Raw genomic sequence first — 25573 nt, 5'->3', positions numbered from 1 at the left:
TGGTGAGAGCACTGTGACATGGAATGGAGAGTGTCACACTGGCAGATTTTTTTTTTCCGGGCGGTTGCCATGTGTGACAGGGAAACACAGGGGGGCAGCTGTGTTTCCTGGGGGGTCTGTGGTGCAAGAGAGACTTCTCTCTCCCTTGATAGTTTAAGTATAGATTACCTGAAGGGTGGTAATTTGATCAAGAATCCCGGGTGATGTTTCATGGCTGGGTGTTTTTGGAATTGGGAGGAGGAGGGGTGGTTTAAAAGGTCTTCATCCTGGATTTAGTTTATGTGTTTTCTGTATTAGTAGTAGTTTAAAAAAGTTTTTTTCTTTGTTATTAAGCTTGGGCCTGCTCTGTTCCTGATAACATCTCACAGCATTTATTTAAGGAAAGTGCATTTTCATGGGGACACTGGCATTGCGCCAGTGTCCAACCATGTCATCTTCTTAATTGATTTATCTATAACTGGCCTCCCCAGTTGAATTTGTCCATAACACCATCCATTAAACAATACACTTTTCTTCATTGTCTTGTCAACCTGCTCAAAGATGGATCAAATATGGCAGGGCCTTGGACACGACTCCAGTTCCTGACTCAGGCGTTTGGGAAATATTCCATTCCTCAAATTCTCCATTGCTGGTCAAGAGCCTCCTAAAAACACTTCCTTCCCTTTGAATGCATTCCAGCTACCTTCTTAGCAGGACCGCTCTCTTTATTCTCAAGGCTAAAACAGCCACTTGCACACATTAAGCACGGCAATGGGGCAATACAGGGTTCAGTGCTGCCTGTTAAAGCTAAAGGAATTCACAAGACTAAGCCCTATTTGTTACACTTAGCGCCTCTCCTTCCCATTCTGGGAATCAAACACAAGCCTTTCATCAATACACCCTGCAACTGCTCTTGCTGAGTGAAGCCACATTGCTGTGTCAATAAAGTAGACGGGACTCAGTTTCTTCGTGCAGGGAAAGCCAACTCTTTATTCACATAACTCATTTTTATACCATTCTCACAGACCTCATGTTCAACTCCAATTGCCTGCTTGTTTTCTTGCCACACAATTCATTGCTGAGAAGGTGTTTTTGTGTGGAAGTGCTAAGACTCTCTCTTTTACTCAGGTGTTTACATTTTTCCTTTGTGGACTCTCATGGGACAGATTTCTTGTTTATTCCAGATGCAAACTGTAATAACTGCAGTCATTTTTATGATTTTTCACATGGGAAGTTAGCTAGCTGTATGTAGAAGACATAACAGGCCAGCTGGTCATTTTTAGCAGAGCAAAGCCTGATTTTTTTATAAGGCTTTTCTTTGACAATACCCACAACACATTGTGACTTTCTTTCAGAAATTAATGAAGAAAACACAGATTGCCAACTGCAATTATTCTGCTCTCTTCCCAATCAGTTGACTACTCAAGCAAAACCCTCAGGCACGTCCCCAGCTCCCTCTCTCCCAGCAGCTCAGAGCTGCGTTGCACAGCGCTTGCTGTGCGCCAGACAGCACAAAGCAGGCTGGCCTGCTGGCCCTGAGTATTCCTGCAAAACACTCTGCATTTCCCACCTTTGCTCTGGCTCAGTGCAGAACTGCAGGACTGCAGGCGCTTCCTCCCAGAGCTGTGTGAGGCACCGGCTCCTGCAGACGGGAGCTGACAAGCTGTCACTGCCTCCCGCTGGCCTCGGCTCCCCTGGCAGAAGTGCCGTGCCTGAAGGACGCTGCCCTGGGCTCCAGCCTGCCCAGCAGCCCGGCTCCCTCCCCCGGTGCCCAGAGTGCTGCACATATTGCTAACCTTTCCCAGGAGTCACAGGGCAGCCGGCAGAAGAGTAGGAATGCTCAGCCAGGCCACCGGCCCTCGGCTGCCCTTCCCCTTTCTCTCGCCCGGGGCAGACTCCAGACGGCCAATGCCTCCGGGCTGGGCTGTGCCCAGCAGGGCTCCGCTTCCCCTCGGCAGCAGCCAGCTGCCGCTTGGCCTCTGAGAGCGGAGGATGCACCCGGGGCCAGGAAGAGGCACGCAGGGCCGGGCTGCTGCCTCCTGCAGCTACAAGGGCCTCCTGGCAGCCTGCCTCTGCCGAGGCTCAGGCTGCTCCGGGCTCTGCCGGGGCTCTGCTGCGGCTCCAGCCCGGGCAAGGCCGGGCCCGCTCTCACCTCACAGTCGCTGACAGCTCTGCACCGCTGGAGACCTTTCAGAGCACCCCCTCTGATCTTGCTGCTTTCTCAGCTGAGCAAGGCTCTCCTCCAGCCAAAGACATTGCACTTAGGGATACAAATCCAAGTGGCAAGCGCCCAAGTGCTCTGGAGTCACAGCTGAAGGCCTGCATCTGCACAGGATGGTTTGGCTTCCCCAATCCCCCTTTGGTTTTTGCTGCAAATGTCATTGCCCTTTCTGCCTCAGATAGAAGTACCACAGCTGGGCAAAAACAGACCAGTGGGCCGTATTCCAAAGGCAGTATGGTCTGGAGAAGATGAATGAAGAAGAGCCTTCCCCACTTTCACACTGTGCCAAAGACTCCGTAAGTGTCACTTTCAACCTTTTGGAAACAACTGACAATTCATAAGGAAATCTCGAGGTTATTCACAGAGTGAGAAAGAAGGAAATCTTCAAGGTGAGTTGTGGGTTCAGAAACTTTATTCATTTCCAATCCTACTGTTCCAAGTCCGATTAGACAATCCTACCCTAACCCTAACCCAAACCCTAAACCTAACCCTAACCCGAACCCTAACCCTAACCCTAAACCTAAGCTTCTGGAAACAATTGACAATTCAGAAGGAAATCTCGAGGTTATTTGGAGAGTGAGGAAGAAGGGAATCTTCAAGGTGAGTTGTGGTTTCAGAAACGTTATTCATTTCCAATCCTACTGTTCCAAGTCCGATTAGACAATCCAACCCTAAACCTAACCCTAACCCTAACCCTAACCCTAACCCTAACCCTAACCCTAACCCTAACCTTAACCCTAACCTTAACCCTAACCCAAACCCTAACCCTAACCCTAACCCTAACTCTAACACTAACCCTAACCCTAACCCTAACCTTAACCCTAACCCTAGCCCTAACTCTAACCCTAACCCTAACCCTAACCCTAACCCTAACCCTAACCCTAACTCTAACCTACAATCCTACTCTAAGTCAATGGTAATGGTCCTGATGTGATTATCACATTCTTGTCTCCTTCCTCTTCTTCACTGAAACAATCAGTGGCACCAGGCTGGACGCAGGCTCAGCAAGTGTTACAAACGGATGCTGCCCAAAGAAAAAAAAAACAACAAAGAATACTGAATCATGACTTTCCAAGCTCAGTATTTCAGAGGATTCCTCTGGCTCCTAGAAAGATGCAGAAAGAGGACCAATGGGACCATCTGCACCTCCATCTTTTATGTGCAGGACCTTGCCATCACAGGCAAACCTGGCCCAGAATCCCATTCATCTCTTTATTGTGTTGTCTTCATCTAGCTGGGATTTTTGCCTTGCCAGTGCTCTAGAAATGGTGCTTTCTGTCCCTGGGGTTTCTTCCTTTCAGGAAACTCCAATGACCCACATAGGTCCCTGTCTTTGAGAGACAGGCACCGTGCTAATTTCCACAGGGAGACAGAGCAGTGTCTACCTTTCCATGCCCTGCCCCTCCTGTGCTGGATGGCACCTTCCTTCCCAGCAGGGCCAGCCAAGTGGCGCTGGCTGCTGCAGTTCCCTCTCTGCCACACAGCCTGGCAGTAAGCCTGGGCCAGTTCCCCTCTGCCTGAGCGTGCCAGGCAGCAGATGGGGCTGGGACAAGTCCCTCTCAGCTGCCCCTGTTTGCATGCCAGAAACCTCTAAGGGTGGGGTGGGGGGCACAAACCAGGGCCCCTCAGAGGCTCACAGTGAGCCCCCCACAGCCCCTCCTGCCCACAGCCAAATCTCTCCAGACTGCTCTGCCAGGACTGGCTTCCTTGGGTTCCTCCACCACCATTTCATGGCTCTGTACCCTGCATTGCTCTACTTCAGTTCTTTTGCCATTAGATAAAACTGAACACCCCACCAAATTACAAAACAGGGTGTCAGAAACAGCCAGAAAACAGAGCACCTGTCCTCTCAGGAAATGCGGAGAGAGGTGGAGTTATTCAGCTTTGTGAAGAACAGGCCCCAGGGAGACTTTATTGCCACTTTCCAAGACTTCAGAGTGGCTTTGAAGAAAATGGGGGACATCTTTTTTATCAGGGCCAGTTAACAATAGAATGTGGGCAAATATTTTTAAACAAAATGGGGATCAAGTCAGAGTAAGTCTGAGGAAGAACTTGTTTACTCGGAGCATGGTGCAACACTGGCACAGGTTGTCCCAAGAGCTTGTAGGTGCCCCATTCCTGCAGGTATTCCAGGTCAGGTGGGAAAGGGCTCTGAGCAATCTGATCTCTTTGAAGATGTCCCTGCTCATTGCAGGACACTTGGACCAGATGACCTTCACAGGGCCCTGCCAGCCCAGCCCAGTCTAGGATTCTTCACTGTTTTCATTTGAACAGCACCAAGAGTGGAGGTGAGGAGGAACGGGGGCTCATCTGATGCCTTGGACCTCACTGGAGGAGGAGCCCATCCCTCAGACACTCTTTCACCTGCAGCCCCTTTGCATTTTACCTGCAGGAGATCCTTGGCAGACCAGCGCCGTGCCTCATCTGTCTGCAGGCAGCAGCTCAGGAAGTCACGCAGGCAAGGTGAAAATAGGTTGGGCTGCCGCAGCTTTGGTCTCCCTCCTGTGGCTATCAGGAGTTGAGCCTGCAGGAAAAGGAAACACCAGGCTCCATCTGCTTCTTTCCCATCTGTAACTGCTCTCTCAGATCCCATTGTTTAAGCTCCACTCTGCAGAAACTGCCCTGGAGAGACCCAGAGATGACTTTCCTTTATCAACCAAAAACCCAAACCCTGATGCAGCCACAGCTTTTCCAGCATTCAGCAGATCTTGCCTTGGCAGCTGATTTCATTGACTGACCTAGTTAGTGGGAACTACATCAGCAAAGGAAAAATGTTTCCTTCTCAGAGGATTCACACCAGCTTGACAGGCTTTTGAGAAGAAGGACTCTGCTACACTAACTAACTCTACTATTTCCAAGGATTAGTACATGAAAGGCATCTCTGCAGTGCTTGTTGGTCCCTTAAGCACAGTGGTCATAAACCAAAACTCATCGAGCTTCTTGTCCTCTTCTAGAAAACAGCGGTACGTGGAAGGCAAGAAAGGAAATCTGCCAGGTATTCCTCAGGTAAGGAAGCAAACATTTGGAATCTCATATTCAACACAGACAGTTTAAGATGCCTGCACAAATGTATTGGGATGATGCGGCATTCTCTCTTTCTCCCCGGTCGGGCCTCCGACGCCGCCTCCCCCCGGACTTCTGGGTTCGCCGCTTCTCTCCCACATGCCGCAGGAGAGATGAAACAGTGGAGAAATGGAGAAATGAAAACAGTGAAGAATCCTAGACTGTGCCTGCTGTCACCGGCACGCGGGTCGGGGTCTGCCGGGTTCTGTCGCCCGCGCTACGGGATCCGAGATAAAGAGGGAAGGAATGTCCAGATCACCCACGAGGAGAGCAGGAAGGCTTTATTGTCGCTGAGAGCTGCAGTGGGGGGGGAGCGACCCGCGCTTCCCACTCCACGTGGGGAAAATGGCGGCGGGACCCGGGAGCGGGATGATGCAGGGGATGTGATAGGGAGGGCAGACGCCGCCCCCCAGTGATGACGGAGGACAGCGACCAACCAGAGAACCCCGCAGGGGTGGGCACCGAGCCTCGGGCTGAGTGGGATCGTGGCGATGGGGCGGCAGGCATGGGGTTTCCCGGGGCCAGTGGCTACAGGAGCAGCAGAGGGAATGCCCAAAGGCAGGCAGCATGGGGCCAGAAACTGCAGGGGGGGGAATGACATGGAGAAAGCACAGGGGTACACAGGACTGGGCTAGCTAACACAAATAAGAACCCCTAAAACCCAATTCCAGGATGCAACAGAATGAAAATGCCTGTCTGGGCACACAGGAACCACCTGCAGCTCTGTCTCTGAGCTGCAAGTTTCAGTTTCTTTAAGTGGCAAAAGGAAACCTTTTCAAGGTCAAATCAGAAGAAGTGCCATCCCTATGGTCACCCTCTGCTCATTTGGATACTCAAGCAATGCATTAATGGTGTCCCCATCGCAGAAAGTGTTGGGTAAGAAATGGGAGGTTTTGGCTGGCTCTCCATGGCACCAGGCTGTGGCCTGGTCTCCATAAAAATGCCTATCACAATACTAACAGCTCTGTGCTGGTGGCACTGAAATAGATGGTGACCAAAAAGACTTTGTTATTATCCTCTTCAAGCCAGAGGAAAATTTCCAAGCCTAAAACAGCAAACACACTCCCCTTGAGTATAAATTACTATGGCAGCTTTCTTTCCTTTTCCCACACCCCCAGAGGTCACAAAGAGGGTTTTATCCTGTCTCTCTGCACCTGAGCTCAGCCACTGGACATGGTAGGGAGCTGGAGTCCTCACTGTCCTTAGAACTGTGCAAGCCAGGGGTGGCCCTGCTCCTGTGGTAAAGGAACACAGCACCGGCATCAACCGCCCACGTTGGATCCCAGCCCCGGGCACCTGGCTGCAAGTTCATCAACTTGTTAAAGTACCCAGAAACAGCCAAGAGTTTAGTGTACAATTCTAACTGCAGTCGGAGAAAAACACATCCTAAACTTATCCAGGCCACCCACACACATGACTGAACAATGTACAAATGATTTGAAAGCCTGAAAGTTTTGAACACCCACAGGATTGGGAAAAGATGCTACAGTTTGGAGGAAAATTGATGTGCTGTGGTTAAAAAAAGAACAAGAAAGCAAAAGTGTTGGGGAAGATGAAACAGGAAAACCTTCTAAATATGATTGCCTGGCAAAAGATTTTTAGAATATGGAAACTATAAGCGAGATTGAAATGAAAGTAAGCTTTGAGATAGTTACTAGCCTTAGTTACTGAGCAACTGGAAAACAATGGTATGGCTGGCTGAAGGCAATCCCCTTCAGGGTGCAAAGAGTAGTTTTTAAGGTTTAAAATGTAACACAGTATGGTAATGTAATTATTCCTATAGGCTGTAGGTAAATGCTATAGGATCTGTATCTTGTACTAGATTGGTTAGTGACAATTAGAATATTCAGCACAGAAGAAGATTTAGTGGGCTGTAACCAGAACTTCGTCGCTCTTTCAGGTCTCTCTTTTGGGCTCCTCTTTTGGGCCTGCTCCGAGCTGTGGCTGGCAGCTCCAAACAGGGCCCCTGCAGCCACGCCCTTTGCAATAAACCAAAAGTTCCAAGACCTGGCTTCAAAGATCTCTCGTTTCTGTCCACCCTGACTGTCCTACCCACCATCGCTCCTACACAAAACTACTTGGGCATAGCTTTGGTGGTTTTTTCTCTTTTTCTTTTTCTTTTTCTTTTTCTTTTTCTTTTTCTTTTTCTTTTTCTTTTTCTTTTTCTTTTTCTTTTTCTTTTTCTTTTTCTTTTTCTTTTTCTTTTTCTTCTTCTTTTTCTTTTTCTGTTTCTTTTTTTCTTTTTATTTTTCTATAAAATTGAAACTGGGAAGGTCTAACCTCCATTTCTCAGGCTATTTATCACATGTCTAACCTCTCCACTGAAAAATTCTTGTCCTTCAGCAACTGAAGCTGGGTTCAAAAAGCAAATCAGACATGTCAGGCATGGCTGGAGGCCAAAATGGCAGGTTTCTGAACTGGTTAGGTTTCTGAACTGGTTACCTTCCTCTTCCCTTCTGATGCAACCAAATCGACAGCAGATACTGATGTGCTGCAGGGACATTTTTAGAAGGGGACCTTGGTGGAAGTGGTGCCAGCAAATGGCAATGGGATTTAGTCCAATGGCACACTGACCATGGGACAGGTGAGAAAGACAAGCAGGATCAGTGAGTATTTGCACTTTACCGAAACAGGAGTTTCATTCCAGTAAGGAACTTCTCGTTCCACCATTTCAATGCCCACGATTCCAAGAGACCATATGTCCACTTTGGGGCCACATGGTTGACCTGTCACCACTTCAGGCGCCATCCACCCAGAAATGCCGGCCACTGAGCTCCGTCGACTCTGCTCAGGGGTGAGCTGAGCAAAGAGGCCAGAGTCAGCTGTGGAGAAAAAAACAAACCATGAAAGCCAGCTCAAGTTAGGAAATCAAGCAAAAGAATTCCCCACTCTCAGTCTAAGAATGTGCTGATGAGTCTCCTGGAGAACTGTCCACGCTTGGTTTCCTTGGGGCTTTAGCCAAGGAAGAATGGAATTGGCTACTTCCAAAGTATCCCAGGTTATTTTAAGGCTGCTCATAGCAGTGGCCTTCATTCCCCTGAAGCTTTACATTGTAGCTCCCTCCCTCTGGAAGGGACACACACAGAGCAATGCCACACTTGACTTCTCGTGGTTCCTTATACCTCTGTGCACGTTGCAACTGTGTCATCAGCTCACAGTGAGGGGCCCTGCACTGCCACCAGCACCATTGCTGGGGAGCTGGCAGTCACTCAAAGCAGCCCCACAGCCCACATCCCTGGAATGCTGCACCTGACCAAGAATACACTGACCCAGCTTGACAGAGCCGTCGGTTCTAAGAAGGATGTTGCTGCTCTTCACATCTCGGTGGATCACGTGGTTCGAGTGAAGAAAATCCAGGCCTTGCAGGCACTGAGAGAGAAAACAGAAACAGGAGGGCAAAAATTAGTGATGTCATTTCATTACACAAGAAAGGAAACAGCTCTAAAAGATTCCCTCTGCAGGGGAATGGTGAGTAATGGCAGAACAGAGTGCGATTGTGAGGAAGAGCTTGCTGCTCCACCACTTGCAGAGCAGGACCTTTCTAAGGAAAAGGCATGTCAGCTTTTGAAAGAGCAACAGCACCTGCTGTTGTTGTAGACTGTCCCCTGCAAACCAGCCAGCATGGCTGCTGCTGCTGTGGATGTGCTTTCTCCATGCAGAGGACAAGTGAGGGGTTTTGCCAAGGAAGAAAAAGTCCCTCCCTTTGGTGTGAAGTGGATCACTTTGGGTGGGAGGCTGCATGACACAGGTTTTGTTGCTGGCCTCAGCACAGGCTTGGAAGTATCACAACAGTCACCTTCCTGAAGCAAAGAGCATTTTGGCTGCACTACTGTCCTTTTCAGTTGATGACTGTGAGAAATGAGTCTCTCTTTTTTCTTTGCTGATCATTTCAAATGCTGCCACCAGCACCTTTGCTTTTACAGGCAAGGAATGCAGTGCAGACAGGCTGGGGATGAAAGTTTAGGGAGGCAAGGTGGAGAACAGCAAATACAGATACAAGGGACAGTGAGAATACAACAGTAGGAGATATGAGTACAAGAACTAACTGCTGTGAGTGCAGGGGCACTGGCAGGCATTTCACTTGAGAGGCTTTTACTTGCCCATAGCATACCAGCAACACAGAAACAAAGCTTGGCACATGAAATCACTCCAGGTCGGAGCCCTGTTTCCCAGACAATCCTGCCCAAGCCCTGGGCAGCACAGGTGGGATTGCTGACCTCCCTACTGATGGCTGCCATCTCGTCTTCAGACAGGTAGGTCTTGCTGATGACATCGCTCAGAGTGCCTCCGTCCATGTACTCCATGACCAGCCAGAGCTGCCCATCCACACGGTAGCTGAAAGAAGGAAACAAGAGCATGGAGATAAACATGCATGGCTAGGTTGTTTTCTTGATTGACTATTGTTTCCAAGTCCCTTTGTGACAAGGACAGAATGAAAGGAATAGACATTCCCTCTAGGCTGTGCGTTGTTTGCAATCTGTCTCAAGAAGAAAGGCACAGCTGTGAAAAAAGGAGATGTCTTCAATAGCCAGCAAGTAAAAACTGCAGGTTAGGAACAGATCAAAAACCTGTCAAACTGTGTGTTTCTGGAAATAAGCACCTAGTCTTCCTGGCATGCAAAGCAATGGAAAAGAGGGGACACAATCCAAGGGAAATCCATGTTAGTTTATCTGGATGTAAGAGGACTCTTGAAAAAAATCAAGCCCCAAAACAATGTGGTGGCTGTGAACTTACAGGCTATTGATTTAGTAAGATATGAGTGATGCAGGTTTTTGAATCATTTTCAAACTCTGTGTACCACGGAAGACTCATGCAGACAAGATGCACTCTCTTCCCATCCACTGGAGATGAGCAGAGCAATAATAATTAACCAATAATTACAGCTCTATTTTCTGCCAGTGAACAAAGTGGAATTTTACCATGCATGTTTGCAATATGTAAACAAACATTCACAACAACTCACCTGTCTAAACAGTTGACCAGGTTGGGATTCTTATTTGTCTTCATGAGCATGAGTTCATTGACTTTTAGTTCCTTCTTCCTCAGTTCTTGGAGATTTATTTTCTTTATGGCCACCTAAAATGACATTGAAAATGAGTAACTTGAGAAGTTGGCGGCACAAGACCACAAGGCACATGGAGCGAGTGATTTTGCAATGCCACAGCCGAGCTGTGCCAAACTGCCTTGTGATTGGGCATTGCAGTAATTAGGAACTGACATTGCAACAGCCCATTTCTCTGCTCCCTTGGAGGCCACTTACAGGACACGTGGCCACTGAGGTTTTGCCTTGTCCACTTGGTAACTGTGGTGTCTCAACTATCACCCACAAAGCTCTGAGCACACTCCCTGCTGCTTTGTCTGGGATTCAGAAGAAGTAATCCATGCCTTAATACTCTGTGGATACATCTCGGGCTATGGGCAGGACTTAGGGCTTTTAGGGATGCCGTGCAGATCTCTCCCTACGTGCAGTTCTCCAGTGCAGCACTGCAGGTGGCTAAGGAACTACCAGTAATTTTCAGATGCATTTGCTGGCAAGCAGAAATGACAATTCAGGACTCTGAAGCCGTAGCCCCAAAGAGCAGTGAGATGCTCAAAGGCACCACCTTTGTTTTAGCAATAGAGAGCGAATGAGCACATCCTTCTCTGAAAGGAACTGCTGCCCTCCTTGCCTTCCTTCTGGCAGCTGAGAAGGACAAAGACTGTCCCAAATGTATTTTGCAGGCTGGTAGCAGTCTGTGCTTCTTGTGCCTTTTCAGCACAGCTCTACTCAAACTCCAGCCACAGCTGCTCACACCAGAGGCTCTGCGGGAGATGTTGACAATTACCTGTTCTCCTGTGGCATTGTCAAGTGCTCTGCAAACATCTCCAAAAGTCCTAGAAACAAAAAAGCAGCAAAGAAAGAAGAAGACATTTAGATCTTGCAGTGAAAGCCAGTCCACAGAGGAGATCTCTGCTGCAAATGCCTAAAACCTGCCGGATGCAGGCGGGCTCTGCCCGAAGGCAGATGATGCATTTTCCTCTCAAGTGCATGGGCACTGGGCCTGTCCCTGAAGCGTTGCTGTTTACTGCCTCAGCTCCTAAGGAGAGCTCCTTCTTTCATTTTGGGTTTCAGGTTCTAAACTGTGCAGTTTTTATCCTGACCATGGGGTATTTCCTTCAGCAATCTTTTGGAAAGAAATGTTCCTGAGAACTGTTATCTGACAGCTATCAGGGAGTAGGTTGCTCTTTCAGGCAAGCACGTTTCTTCCCCTTTTATTAGTGTGGCTGTATGATTTGGAGATATACAAAAATGCTCAGGAAATTAACACAGAACTGTCCCACACTTGAGAGACAAGGAGATCTTCCAGGTCCTGTTCCTTGCTGCAGGCAAGAACTTGGCAGCATGGAGGTGTCTCTGCCAATGCCTTCTGGGCACACTCACGAATTCGGAGCAGCACTGAGAGATGGGACAATGTATCCCCAGTGTCTGAACATGGGGAGAGATGTCTGTTTGCAGCTGCTCTGACTTCACACTGCATAGATATTCCACCAGAAAAACACCTGGCCCATGGTTATGTAGAAGTAACTGTGGTTGGACTCACCCTCTGCCAATATATTCCAGTTCAGTGTATTTCATCATGGGATTTTCCATGTTCACTATTTTCCCTGAGGGAAACAAAATGCAAAATGCTCACTTTAAAGCAGATATCCCAGCTTCCAGGAGATTCAAAAGACAGACCCAGAGCCTGAAGCTTTGAACCCTTTGTGTTCGGCTGGGTAACAACAACAACCAGGCAGACAGCTCTGCAGCACAGGTGGCCAGCACAGAGACTGCTTTTCTACAGCAGTTCCTGTGGAGAAATGTCTCTAAATGTCCCTGGGACACCAAACTCAGGAAAAACATTTGGTACAGCTATGCTGACACCTGCACACAATAGACTGTCCCTCAGACAAGAAATACAGCAGACGTACTCAGTAGCTCCAGGGAGTCATCCTTGATCTCCTGTTGCTGAGCAGCAGCTGGGTCAGCACTGGAGATGAACAAACCGCCCCGGCTCCACTTCTCAGGTTGGAGAGCAAAGGCTCCTTTAGACCATGCTGTTGCTGCAGCAGGTTTGGTGACAAAGCCCTTGTAGATCTGGGACCAGAAATGAGTTTATGTCAGAAAGGTGGCTGGCAGAGATTAGCCTGAGATTCCATTTCAAATGCAAGCCCTTAGGAAGGTGCTGTCAGCAACATGCAAGGCTCTTAAGTGGGTTTTTTCTGATGTCCACTTCTCAAACTGGATGGGTCAAAACCAAAGGCTAATTCTACTCCAGTGGATGGCCAGATTCATGGTCCATTTTCATGGATTTTCTGAAGGATCACTGCCACAATGACCATTCTACTTCCACTCAAGGATGCCTTTCCCCCTCCAAGGGCTTCAGACGCACGTGCAGCTCCCTATTCAAATGTTCTACCTCCCCCCACTCTGTCCTCTTTTCCTGCACCATTTTCAGGTCATGCCCAAACTGTAGCACCTTTGGTGGGGACACTTCCTGTGCCTCACGCCAGCCTCGGGGCTCTTCATTGCCACTCATTTGCCGGAAGTCTTTGCTGGCTGCCCGGTGAGATGTCAACACTTGCACCTCGAGTCAAACAGAACAAAGCAGTCAGAGACTACAGCTTGTCCCTGTCAGTCAAGAGTCACTGACTGTGAGGAAAGAACAGATTTACAAGGGATACAGACAGCTTGTTTCAATCCTCCATCTGGGTCACCATATTCCCCTGTAAAAACACCTCAAGAAACAAGGAGAGCAGGAACAGGCCAGCAGGAATCAATTTGGATGACTGCTGGCCAAAAGGCCAAAGGACAAGTCCCACTGTCCAGGGCAGCAGCTGAGATTCAGCACACCAGGAAATGTCCTTCTGAGTGACTGTGATACACACTAGAGCAGGATGGCACTCAGAGGCATCACCCCGCTCCCTGCTGCTCTGCACTGGGAAGGCCAGAAGGGCAGAAACCACCAGTTTGGTGACTGCCGTGGCTATCCCTCTTTCACTCACTTGCTTTTGTAGAGCCTGAGGGAGGGGATTAAGTTTTTCTCTGATGATTTTAATTTCTTCCTCCTGCCTCTTCTCCCTTGCCTTGATCTTAGCGTGAGCTTTCTGAAAGTCTGTGTCCAGCTGTTCCTTCAAGTTCTGTAAAATACAAGAGAGAGGATCTTCCACGAGTGGAGTGGCTGCCACTCTTTCACTCACCTGGTTTTGTTGATCGCCCCTCTGCTGATGGAGATTCATCTCCTCTTGAATTCTTCTCGTGTCTTCCTGGTTCCTCTTCTTCACTTCTGTGATGGCACTCTGAGCTTCGGGCTGCTCTGCTTGTGGCTCTGCCTTGATGCTCTATACACACAAATGCAGAGCAAGTGACTGGGAGCTGCCATAAGGCTCAGCTTTTTCCTCTTGCAGCCTCAAAATCACATTTATTCAGCCACTTCTTTCTGCTTCCCTACCCACACCTGCTTCCAATGGAACCCTCTTGTCCCAGTGCTGATCTCTGCAGATTCCAAGGCTCTGTGCTTTCAGTGCCTCTGGGACTCCTGGCCTCCTCACTCCCAAGAGCTCTGTTTTATGCACCTCTTCCTGCCCTTTCCCGCTGACACCTGGCGAGTCAGGCTTACCTGGCCATTCTCCTGTGGCTCTTCCACCTGCTGCCTGAGCTGCTCTTCCTGCTCTCGGGCTCTCAGCTCTCCCTGAGTCTGGCATGGCATCTCTGATAACACAATCTGCTCCTGCTCTTTCTCTGGAAGAATCTGCACAGAAAGCAAGAGAAGATGGGTTTCAACTTTCCATAGGATATTTGTGTTCCAAGACTCAAGGACTGATGGGCTCACACGTTCCCAGAGCACTGTGCTGCTGCTCTCCTGGGTCATTCTCTGCCTGTGGGGAGGCACAGATTCCAAAGTGACCCTGGCACTACAATCAGGGGCCATCTGGGGCTGAAGCTCCAACAGCCTCTCAGGCAGCTGACAGGGAAGGTGTGGCATTTCTCAGGGGTCTGGTGAGGGCCTCCCTCTGCTCCTGCCATGTCCTGTTTGTCTTTCAGTAGTGACTGACACCCAGCCCAGTCCCACAGCTCCATCCTGCCTCTGCAGGTGGCTTCCTGGGTGAGCTCTCCCTTTATGAGAGACACTTCTGGAGTTCATGTTCTCTTCACCACCTAAAACATGGAATTCTTCCACCTCTCTGGGACAGGCAGAAAATTAAAGAATTAACTGGGGGCCTCAGGACGAAGAGGCTGGAGGAGGAAAACAGCTCTGAGGGGAAAAAAAACACCATATCTGGAGGGGGAAACAGCTCTGCCTGCTCAGAATTGGTCAACAGAATGTGTCTCTAATCCTCTCCTGAAAGGGATGCTTTAGGTGAAGTTTGCACCTCCAACTGCTTTGGACCAGAGCCAAGAAGATTCAGCTATGCAAAAGACAGATAGATAGATAGATAGATAGATAGATAGATAGATAGATAGATAATAGATAGATAGATAGATAGATAAATAGATAAATAGATAGAGAGAGAGAAATATAGAACTCACTCTTATAATCTCTCTTTCCTATCATTTCTGTTGCTACACACACTTGGTAGCCATTGCCCTGATCAGCAGCACTCCCGAGATTGCTCTCCTATTGCTTAAATAAACCACACTCCCGGGGAATCTGGAGCATTTAGGTCCTTATGGAATGCAATCAGATCCAGAGCATTGCACTGGGAATGGCACTCTTGCAGCATCTCTGCTCGGCCAAGTGCTTCTCTTGGACTTGACAACACTGAGAGTGCTAAAGGGGCTGTAATCAGAAATAAAGCCCAGCCCCTTCCACCTCCTCTGATCTCTGAGGACCAGCTGGAATGCAAGAGCATTGATTTCCTGCTCAATTCCCAAACACCACATATACTGATTCCCTGGGCTGCAAAAAGGCAGAGGTACTGTCAATATGAATGCGAAGTGCAAGGCCCTGTTGACTGGCCTGGCACCAGAACAGCTCCTTCTGCACCAATCTCGCTCTCCCAAACAATGTGTTCTCATGCAAAAATACTGCATCCTTCAGAAATGTCACCTTACAAAAGAAAAAGCTAGAAGAATCTCAACAAGTGCTGGACAAAGGCAGAAAAGTTTGAGGAAAATAGCCTTGCCTTGCTGAGAAATGAGAAACTGGACTTCTCCTCCTAACAAACGAAGAAAGCAAAAGATGAAAGAGTGAACAAATCAAGGTCAAAAGCACTTGGATGCTGTGAGAGGATATTTGCAGAAAAAATAGCATTTGTAGAGATCACTATCTTGCAGGGATCTATGGAAGTGTGCCTGAAGGTCCCTGACGAGCCTCCCGTTGTCCAGGCTAAAGCTCCCTCAGCACCTCCTCCTTGGCCTTGCGCTCCACAGCCTTCCCCAGCTCCCGTGTCCTCCTCTGCACACGCTCCAGCCCCTCAAGGACTTTCTGCTTCACAGGGGCCCACAACTGGGCACAGCACTCCCAGCTGTGGCCGCAGCGCTGCCCAGCCCAGGGGGACGCTCACTGCCCTGCTCCTGCTGCCCCACTCTTGCTGACACAGGCCAGGACACCCTTGGCCTTCTTGGCTCCCTGGCCACGCGCTGGCAACCTTCAGCTGCTCTTGACCGGCACCCCTGGGTCCTTTGGGCCCACGCAGCTCCCCCACTACAAACTTGCCCCTTTGACTTCAAATACCGTATCCATAATTTTAAATTGTCCTTCTTGTTGTACAACCACGTTATCTTAGGAAGTGCCCTGATGTTTGATAGGAATAAAATCTAATTCACTGTGACTTTATTAAAATGGACTAATTGAACTCTATAGAAATTGCTGTTTATTAAGTATTCATCTTTGTTTGGTGTTAGCAAGCAATATTCTCTCTGCAAATCTTAGTTTGTAAGACTTCAAGGCTCTGAGATGGAAATTAGGAAATATCCAGATTTGCCTTGGTGTTTGTTGTTGAAGGAATGAAAATGGTTTTTCTTTTGGCCTGCATGGCTGGCACTGAACAGTCTACTTGTTCTGGCTAAGCTCACAGCGTACTCTACAATACCTAAACACCACCAAGATGAAATGTTCCTTGCTCACTCACCTTAGCATCAGCACCGCTGAATACATGCTTCACGTGACCTGTAGTGGGCAAGGGAAAATGAAGCAGATGCTGTCACAAAACTGCCTGGGCTGGTGAATCCAACAGAACAAGAATTGCAAACAGAGAGTATTTTCCGTTTCACAACATCCCTCCAGGAGACACAATTCATTCACACAACCAGAGATCAGGACCATATTCTTGGTCGTGCCTACACTTTGGCCTGTTTAGCCAGTAAATTAATATAAACATGATCAAGAAAATGCAAATTGTTCTTTCACACTCAATGCTCCTGTTCTACCAAACACATAACACATCTTTAAAAATTCTCTCCTTCCAGTACCCTTTTTTTTTTTTTTTTTTTTTTAATCAGTGTATGCACTAATTCTCATTAACTTGCTGGAAACAGTTGCCCAGAAAAGCATCCCCAAAATTCCACTGAGCTGTGGCAGCTCTATTGTGACGCAGCACAGCAGCAGCTCCAGGGTTCAGGAGCAGATAATCACTGCTTTGGAGTTAGCATTTCATTGCAAAGGGAATCACTATTTTAGCACTCAGACAATGGTCAAGTTAGGCAGTCAAATCCTTTCATGACAAATGTAGAAAGAAAGAAGCTTTCCATGAATTCTGGGAACAACTGCAGAGTTTTTAGAAGGCCTTCCAAGAAGTTCTCATTTACATTTTCAAAGTTTACATTTTCAAAGCTGTCTTGCTTGTCCCAGCAATCTGAGGAAATGACAGACTCTGCTGCCTCAGATTCTCCCGTGGAGGGACCAGAACCCCTGCAGGTTCCCTTGCAAATGCTGCCCCTGTGCCTACAGACACCCCCTTTTTAGCTGAACCTCTTGACAGGAGCTTTCCCAAACCAGTGGCACCCTAATGCTCCTTCTGTTTCAAAATAACGCAGTCACTAAGAGCAGGAAGACATACAAAAGCCAGGTTCGGTTACACCCAGGGAAAACCTCTACTTACGTGCCAGGTTAGTCAGGTAATAGGCGGAATAAGAAACGCCGTAAACAGTGACAAATGCAGCAGCAAATTGCTCAATCATTGTAGCACTGCTGCGCAGATTCACTCCAACACGAGAAAAAACAAGGCTCTTGTCAGTGTGCAGCTGCCCACTGACATGTGCCTCAACCAGGAGGATGCACTGAGCATCCTGCACTGAGCAAGGCCTAGGGCTGCTCTGACACTGAGGCCTTCTGTGCACCACAGCAACCTTCTGATGTCACCATGACCGCATGGCAACCATGCCCTGATATCACAATGCAAACCCTCTATATTGGCCTGTGAATTGATGCAAAGCAATAACCAACCATCTGTACAGCAAACGCTAAATAGCCTGGGAAGTTCTCCTCTGTCATAAAGTAGCACAAATTCCCTTTGTGGGCCAAACCCTGCTGTTCAAGGGATCCAAGAGTATCTCCAAGAACGCACCAAGCACCTACAGCCTGTACCCCAACAAAGCACTCAGATGGGACCCAAGCAAAGGAAACCTGACCAGGAGAATAGCCCAAAGCACTGCACATCTGAGAAATGACCCTCACTTTTAAAATGTTAAAGGTTTAATAAACCTTAACAAAGGACTGAATAAGGAAAAATTGCAGCACTGGGAGTCTCTATGACCATTACGAGCAGCTCATCTACAAAACGGATGCTCTGCCTTTTATACCCTTAGCCCCTCCAAAGTTTTATCAGTCAGCTCTTTCTCTGCTGTCCACTGGTGGAGATTACTTTCTTACATCTTGATTGGAGGTCAGGTGTTGTTACACCGCGCCTCCTGGTCACAAGCCGGCCCTCCCCAAAAGCCCTGACTACCAAGGCTGTTACAAGGGGGAGGGCAAATAAGGCTATGGGAGGATATATTACAATAACATCACTATACATTGTAACATCCACATACTATCTACCTCTTAATTGGGAGAGCCAACTGTTACATTACTCATCTAGAACACACAGAACCAGGAGAGAAGGCACTGTTGGCATAACAGCTGAAATAATTCCTCACAAATCTCCCACATATTTACACGTTTCCTGGATATGCCCAGGGCTCCTGAGCATGTACATCGCTGCCTTTATTCCCCTTTGGAAGCAGTCAAACTGGCAGCATCTGCCTGCCCGCAGGAGCTGCTCCAAGCTGGAATGCGACTGGCGATGCTGATTTCCAGAGGCTTCTGTGTCCCAGGAGAAGCCAAGGCAGGAGTGGGTTGAAAGGGGCTGGAGCTGCTGCTGCTGCTCTGTGCCAGAGAGCCCTGGCTGGGCAGGGCACGGTGCCCACTGCGCTGCGGGCTCTTTCTGCTGGCAGAGCTGGGCACACCTGGGAACAAGGCATGGCAGCTTGTGGGGAAATCAAGGGGTTTGTGGGGGCTGCATTGCTCTGCACACAGCCAGGCCACCTGTGGCACAGAGTTCTGGCGCCTAAAAAGATGAAGCAGAGGGGAATAGCTGGAAAAGGTTTAATTTTGACCTTTCTTACCTGCTCACAGAAGTTGCCAAAATGAAAGTTACCAAGCAGGGCCTGATCCCTGCTGCCAGCTCAGGCTTAGAAAGGAGGCATTTGTTTATTTCAGTACTCGGTGCATAGGGAATCACTTCCCTAACACCTGCACACCCAGCAATCTCACTTACTAGTTTGTATGCATGCAACTAAGAGTCAATACTTTGCTGAAACTCACAGGCTAAACATTACTCCAAATTCTTTGACGTATTTAAATCATTTCTCAGAATTGATTGACAGCAGAGTAGGAGTATCCTGTAGGTCCCTGGTGGTCATTGCCACCGGTTCAGGAGGAGACTCATGCACAAAATAATCTAAGACACAACTGGGCTTGCAAAGCAAATTTATTCCATTAGTTCCAGTGTCAAATAATACATACCAACCCCTGGATTCCCAAAAATCCGCTGAGCAGGAGAGGGAGATGGAGCGTGGTGCTTGGTGTGGGGGGGGCAGGTAGGCAGTGCACTTCCAAGACCTCCCCTGGATCAAAAGGGTGTGCATCTCGTCCTTCTCACCCCTCCAGCCCAGAACCAGGCCTTATATCTCCTGCGCAGGAGCGGAATTTTCCCAGTTACAGCATCAGCTCACACATGGCCGGCGCGTGAGATGAAGCCGCGGTGGCTCACGATACCGACCCCATGCCAACAACAGCTCCCTTATGCATTGTTCCCCTTTCAAACCTTAACTGCCCACCCATTGACCAATACATTGCTTCTCCTTCAAGGATCATGTTCCCACCTGTAATAAATAAAAAGGTCTTCATCAAAACGAGCATTGAAGGAGATAAGAATTTGAACTGAGTAGGGAATTTCAAGATGTGGGAGGAGAAGGAGGGGGGGGCCCGAGGGAACAGCAAGTATCCTGCTTAAGAATTGTGCAGATGCAAGTAGCATAGAAGACTGTGTAACTAATTATATACAAGTTAACTTTTAGGCCAAGGACAATCTGCAAGGAAGATGAGGAGCCTTCATCCCTACGACCACCAAGGGCAGAAAAAAAAAGACCCCCTAGCAACCAATTCCAGAGGTGCAGAGTGCATTGAGAGAAAATACATCAACCGGAAAGAAAAAAAAAAAAAAAAAGATTATAAAAACAAAAAGGGCAAAGGGAGAGGGCGTGCCGTGGTAGAACAGAGACTCTCCGGACGCCCTGCGCTGTCTTTTGCTCATTACCACTTCCTTAATAAATTCTTGTTAATCGATTTATCTATAATTGGGCTCCCCAATTGAATTTGTCCATAACAAATTTGGTGCCGTGACTCAGATGAGGGCGACCGGGTGGGAATTCCTCATCAGGGAGGCGCCCCGCTGCCTCTGCAGCGGGCCTGGTGCAGGCTTTGCCTTCCTGGACCCTTACCAATGAACCTAAATTTGGTATTAAGCAAAAGGGATACCGGTAACCCCATAATCTTTGTGCACAAAGCCCAGGTGAAGACGCAGAACAGCGTGAGTATAAAAGTGGGAATCCTCTTGGTTGGGGTTGGGATCCCAGGACATAACCTATGAGACGTCATTTTAGGACGAGGCAAGTGTGGACCTCTAAGTAGTGCGGTTTCCAGAGAGGAAATCTACTTCCGAGAGGTGTGTGTGAAGGTGTCCTGGAAGATGGGACAGAGGAAAAGCAAGCCCTCTGATTCCATGGGGATGGGGACCCCGGTAAAGCTTCCCCAGATACCACCTGACAGTCCGTTAGGTCTAATGATAAAATCTTGGGATGAATATCCTTCAAGAAAAGGGAAGGATAGGGCAGAAATGGTACAGTATTGTATGGAAGTATGGGGAGGGAAACAGATCTGTGGTGATAATTCATTTTGGCCAGTGTCTGGAAGCTTTGAGGACTGGATTTGCCAGACATTAAACATTTATGGAAACTCTAAAGAACCTTTTGATATGGAAGAGAGCAAGTATGCTGCTCTCTGGATAGTGGGGGAAACAAGAGCAAAACTTTTTGCCTTAAGCACCCAGGGAGGGAAAAAGAAAAATAAAAAGCCTGAGGAAGTTCCAACTGCACCCCCTCTACCATACATACCTCCCCCTCCTCCACCCCCACCAGTACCACCCGTAGTCTACCCCGATTTGGATCAAGGGGGAGATTTTGATAACCAAGAGGTAGAAATCCCGGAGCCGGTCTCTGAGGAAATCCGCCGCGTTACTCGTAGCCTAACACGGGGGGAAAGAGAAAGGGACGGGCAAACTCTATATCCACTAAGGGAAGTAGCTTTGGGAATGATCCCTAACCCCAATGCTGGTCAGCAGGGACAACCAGCCCAAATTCCAGGAATAGGTTATGTGGAGGTACCTCTCAACTCAGGAGACGGGAGGGAGTTCAAGAAAGAAATGGGACACCTATTGGAAGACCCCCTCGGAGTTGCAGAGCGGGTTGATCAGTTTCTGGGGCCCAACGTGTGTACGTGGGACAAAATGCAGTCAATACTGGGGATTCTATTCACATCTGAGAAGCGAGAGATGATCAGGATGGCCGGTATGAGGATTTGGGATAGAGACCATCAGGCAGGACCCCAAGCAGATGCTAAGTGGCCTTTACAGCGTCCTAATTGGGATAAACAGGATCCCCTGCATAGGACACATATGGCAGACTGAAGAACAATTCTTATCCAAGGCATCAGAGACTCAGTCCCTGTCGTGGTTTGACATGGAAGTGAATTTTTTTTTCCAGGAAGTTGGGTCAAACCAATCAGTGGTCAGGTTTGGATATTGGCACCTGGAGTGACCACTGAAAGCATGGACACGCCTCTGAGAACACAGGGGGTTAAAAGCAAGAACTCCCAGGGGAACTGTCTCTTTTGGTTCCGGTCGTCAGAGAGTGCAGGCTCTCCCCTGCCCAGCCATGGGCTGGGTGGGGGAGGGGAAGCCACGCGGCCTCGTCCAGGTAGGCCGAGGGGCTGAGGGTCTGGAACCGAGCCAGCTCCTGTGGACGGAAGGGTGCAGAGAAGTGGAGATGCCTTTGTTCCCCCCCCCCTCCCCCACAGAGGGAAAGTGACAGAGAGCCTGGCGGCACCTGGAAATTTGCCGGCAGAGGAGAAGGAGAAAGGGGGGGGATGATGCCCAGCGTGGGAGACGGAACGCTGGACCGAGATATCAGCCGTCCAGAGAGTCTGAACTTTTAACCCTTTCCAGGAAATGAGGGCTTTGTAAAATATTACTCCTCCTTGATTTGTAGTGGAAGAGAGACAGTCCGGGACCTGAGATGTTAGAAGAAGAAATATTTAGGTGGGAGGAGATGATGAAGTAGCTTTTGGCTGGACTTTTCTTGTTAGCCATGGACTGAACCAAAATCTCCTGCAACAGAGACTGCATTTTAGGGGGATGCAGTGGAGACCCAAGGAAACCTGCTTCAGCAACCACCAGCACAGGAATGGCAAGAACAGAAGAAAGCTGAGGAGGGAATGGTGATGCCCTCTGTCTTCAGGAAGATGATCTCAGTTCTTGGACCCTTGGCCCCAGGGGAAAATGGGGGGGGACTGTAGTCCCAGGATGAGAAGCTGAACTGTTTTGTCTTTGGGTCCGTGGCAAAGCATCCTTAAAGGAGCCCTATGAGCAGTCTGTCCATGCACGGTGGTGAGAGCACTGTGACACGGAAAGGACAGTGTCACACTGGCAGATTTTCTCTGGGCAGTTGCCATGTGTGACATGGAAACACAGGAGGTGGTAACTGTGTTTCCTGGGGGGTCTGTGGCACAAGAGAGACTTCTCTCTCCCTTGATAGTTTGAGTATTAATTATCTGAAGGGTGGTAATTTGATCAGGAATCCCGGGTGATGTTTCATAGGGGGTGTTTTGGAAATTGTGAGGAGGAGGGGTGTGTGTTTTAAAAGGTCTTCATCCTGGATTTAGTCTGTGTGTCTTGTGTAGTAGTAGTTTAAGAAAGTTTTTTTTTCCCTTTGTTACTAAGCTTGGGCCTGCTCTGCTCTGTTCCTGATAACATCTCACAGCATTTATTTGGGAAGGTGTATTTTCATGGGGGCGCTGGCATTGCGCCAGTGTCCAACCATGACAGTTCCTAAGGGGCAGAACGTGAATAAAGCTTTTTGTGAGAGTCAAAAGAAAGATGAGGATCCCATGGAATGGTTAGGACGGCTCCGGAGATCTTTTCAGCTGTACTCCGGAGTAAACCCTGACACTCCGGAAGGACAGATGTTGTTAAAGGCCCAATTCGTGGCCAGGCCCTGGCCTGACATTAGGAGAAAGTTGGAAAAGATTGAGGATTGGCACGGTAGAGGCCTGGAAGAGTTGTTGCAGGAAGGTCAGAAAGTGTATGTCCGGAGAGAGGAAGAAGGACAGAGGAAAGGAGCGAGAGTAACGATGGCTGTGGTACGTGAAGGCCAGAAGGGAACGCCTCATCGGTTCCAGGGAAGTAAGCCAAGCGGCCAGAGGGTGGAAGGAGGGAGAAGAGAAAAGGAGGGTGGACAGGGAAGCTGCTTTTATTGTGGTAAGAGAGGGCATTTTCGGCGGGAATGCAGAAAAAGGTTGGCAGATGAAAAGCAATTCAAGGAAGATTGAGGAAGTCAGGGGCTCTATTTGCTGGGGACCCAGGAAAGAACAGAGCCCCTGGTAAAACTGAGACTTGGTCCCCAGCAGCAAGAATAGGAGTTCCTTGTGGACTCAGGAGCCGAGAGATCAACGGTTCAAACCCTTCCCTCAGGGTGTAAATTACCAAGAGAAACAATACAGGTAGTTGGGGCAAAAGTGCCTGTAATTAAAGACGTGATTTTTGAAACCAGCTCCAAAATAGGTATAGGGTCACTGCTATTCGTTCCAGAAGCTGACTATAACTTACTGGGACGAGATTTGATGATTGAATTAGGAATTGAAATTGACATAAATGACAAAAAGCTACTATTAAATTATGTTCTCTTTGGGTAGAGGACGAATAGAAAATTAACCCTGAAGTATGGTATACCCCAGAAACGGCGGGCCGACTGGACATAAAGCCCTTTGAAGTAATGTTAAGGAATCCTGAAGTCCCAGTTTGAGTTAAGCAATACCCAATTTCAAATGAAGGAAGGAAAGGGGTCAAACCTGAAATCGAAAGATTAAAAGCACAAGGGTTATTAGAACCCTGCATGTCCCATTTTAATACTCCTATCCTTCCTGTTAAAAAACCCCATGGGAAATACCGTTTGGTACATGATTTACGAGAAATGAACAAAAGGACTGTAGAAAGATTCCCGGTAGTAGCTAACCCTTATACTTCATTAAGTCAGTTAGGCCCCGAATATCAGTGGTATAGTGTTATAGATTTAAAGGATGCATTTTGGGCATGTCCCCTCAAAGAGAGTTGTAGGGACTATTTTGCCTTTGAATGGGAAGACCCAGACACCCACAGGGTACTCCCACAAGGGTTTACAGAGTCCCCTAATTTATTTGGCCAGGCACTGGAGCAGTTACTTACAGTTTTCAGTTGAGAGAAGGGGCTGTCCTGATTCAGAATGTAGATGACTTGTTAATAGCTGGAAAAGAAGAGGAAGTTGTCAGGGAAGAGAGTATGAGATTACTCAATTTTCTAAGCCTGAAAGGACTCAAAGTGTCAAAATCCAAACTACAATTTGTGGAAAAAGAGGTGAAGTATCTCGGACATAGACTGAGTCAAGGAATGAAGAAATTAGACCCGGAAAGGGTCAAGGGAATCTTGGCTATGCCAAGGCCAAGGACGAAGCGGGAGGTTAGACAGCTGCTAGGATTGTTTGGGTACTGTAGACAATGGATAGAGGGATTTAGCAGGAAAGTAAAATTCCTATATGAGAAACTAACAAAAGAAGGCTTGCTTAGGTGGACTCAGGAAGATGAGGAAAAACTACAGGACCTTAAGGCAGAATTAGTAAATGCACCGGTTCTCAGTCTTCCTGATTTAAAAAGGCCCTTTTATCTTTCTGTAAACATTGAGGATGGTACAGCATACGGACTATTAGCTCAAGATTGGGCAGGGAGGAAAAAACCAGTGGCTTCTTTATCAAAACTGCTAGACCCAGTATCTAGGGGTTGGCCCACTTGTTTACAAACAACAGTTGCAGCAGCACTGTTAGTAGAGGAAACAGTAAAAATGACCTTTGGAGGGGAATTACATGTACTATCTCCCCACAACATTCGAGGAGTGTTACAGCAAAAAGCAGAGAAATGGATCACAGATGCTAGGCTCCTAAAATATGAGGGAATCCTGATTTCTTCACCAAAATTAAGCTTAGAAACCACTTCCCTCCCAAACCCTACTCAGTTTCTGTATGGAGAACCTAGCAAAAACTTGACACACGATTGCCTAAAAGTTCTTGAAGAACAGACAAAGATAAGGCCTGATTTGGAGGAAGAAGAACTAGAAGATGGTGAGAAATTATTTGTGGATGGATCGTCTCGAGTAATAGATGGAAAAAGAAAATCAGGTTATGCTGTAATTGACGGAAAAACTTTGAAGATAATAGAATCAGGGCCATTAAGCTCAGGGTGGTCGGCACAGGCTTGTGAGTTATATGCAGTATTACGGGCCTTAGAGCTGTTAAAAGGAAAGGTTGGAACCATTTATACAGACTCAAAATATGCTTATAATACAGACATTTGGAAAGGGTAATACATACATTTGGAAAGATACGGGAAGAAAGGGGCTTGATTAATTCACAGGGAAAGGGATTAATTCGTGAGGCTTTAATTAGGAGAGTACTGAGAGCTTTAAGGTTGCCTGAAGGAATCGCTGTAGTTCATGTAAAAGGCCACC

General features: G+C 48.0%; 1 protein-coding gene and 1 long non-coding RNA gene across 2 annotated transcripts; both read right to left on the bottom strand.

Moving 5' to 3' along the window:
- Positions 1 to 3054: 3054 nt before the first annotated feature.
- LOC128822330 (serine/threonine-protein kinase PAK 3-like) lies at positions 3055 to 14025 on the bottom strand. The gene is made up of 12 exons (XM_054004025.1): positions 13903 to 14025; positions 13289 to 13624; positions 12763 to 12870; positions 12215 to 12380; positions 11845 to 11908; positions 11089 to 11137; positions 10227 to 10339; positions 9481 to 9598; positions 8533 to 8632; positions 7889 to 8085; positions 4587 to 4724; positions 3055 to 3224 (listed from the first exon to the last, which is right to left on the bottom strand). Exons 1-12 carry the CDS (start codon positions 13990 to 13992, stop codon positions 3138 to 3140), a joined length of 1566 nt encoding a protein of 521 aa, XP_053860000.1. The 5' UTR covers positions 13993 to 14025; the 3' UTR covers positions 3055 to 3137.
- On the bottom strand, positions 5530 to 6612 carry LOC128822622 (uncharacterized). Its single transcript, XR_008441521.1, has 2 exons — positions 6418 to 6612; positions 5530 to 6241 (listed from the first exon to the last, which is right to left on the bottom strand). It is a non-coding gene; the product is annotated as an uncharacterized LOC128822622 (long non-coding RNA).
- Positions 14026 to 25573: the final 11548 nt, after the last annotated feature.

This window comes from Vidua macroura, chromosome Z (genome assembly GCF_024509145.1).
Source record: "Vidua macroura isolate BioBank_ID:100142 chromosome Z, ASM2450914v1, whole genome shotgun sequence".
In the NCBI taxonomy this organism is placed as follows: domain Eukaryota; kingdom Metazoa; phylum Chordata; class Aves; order Passeriformes; family Viduidae; genus Vidua; species Vidua macroura.
Note: the sequence above shows the minus strand (reverse complement) of the source record. Positions and strands in the feature narration are given on the sequence as shown.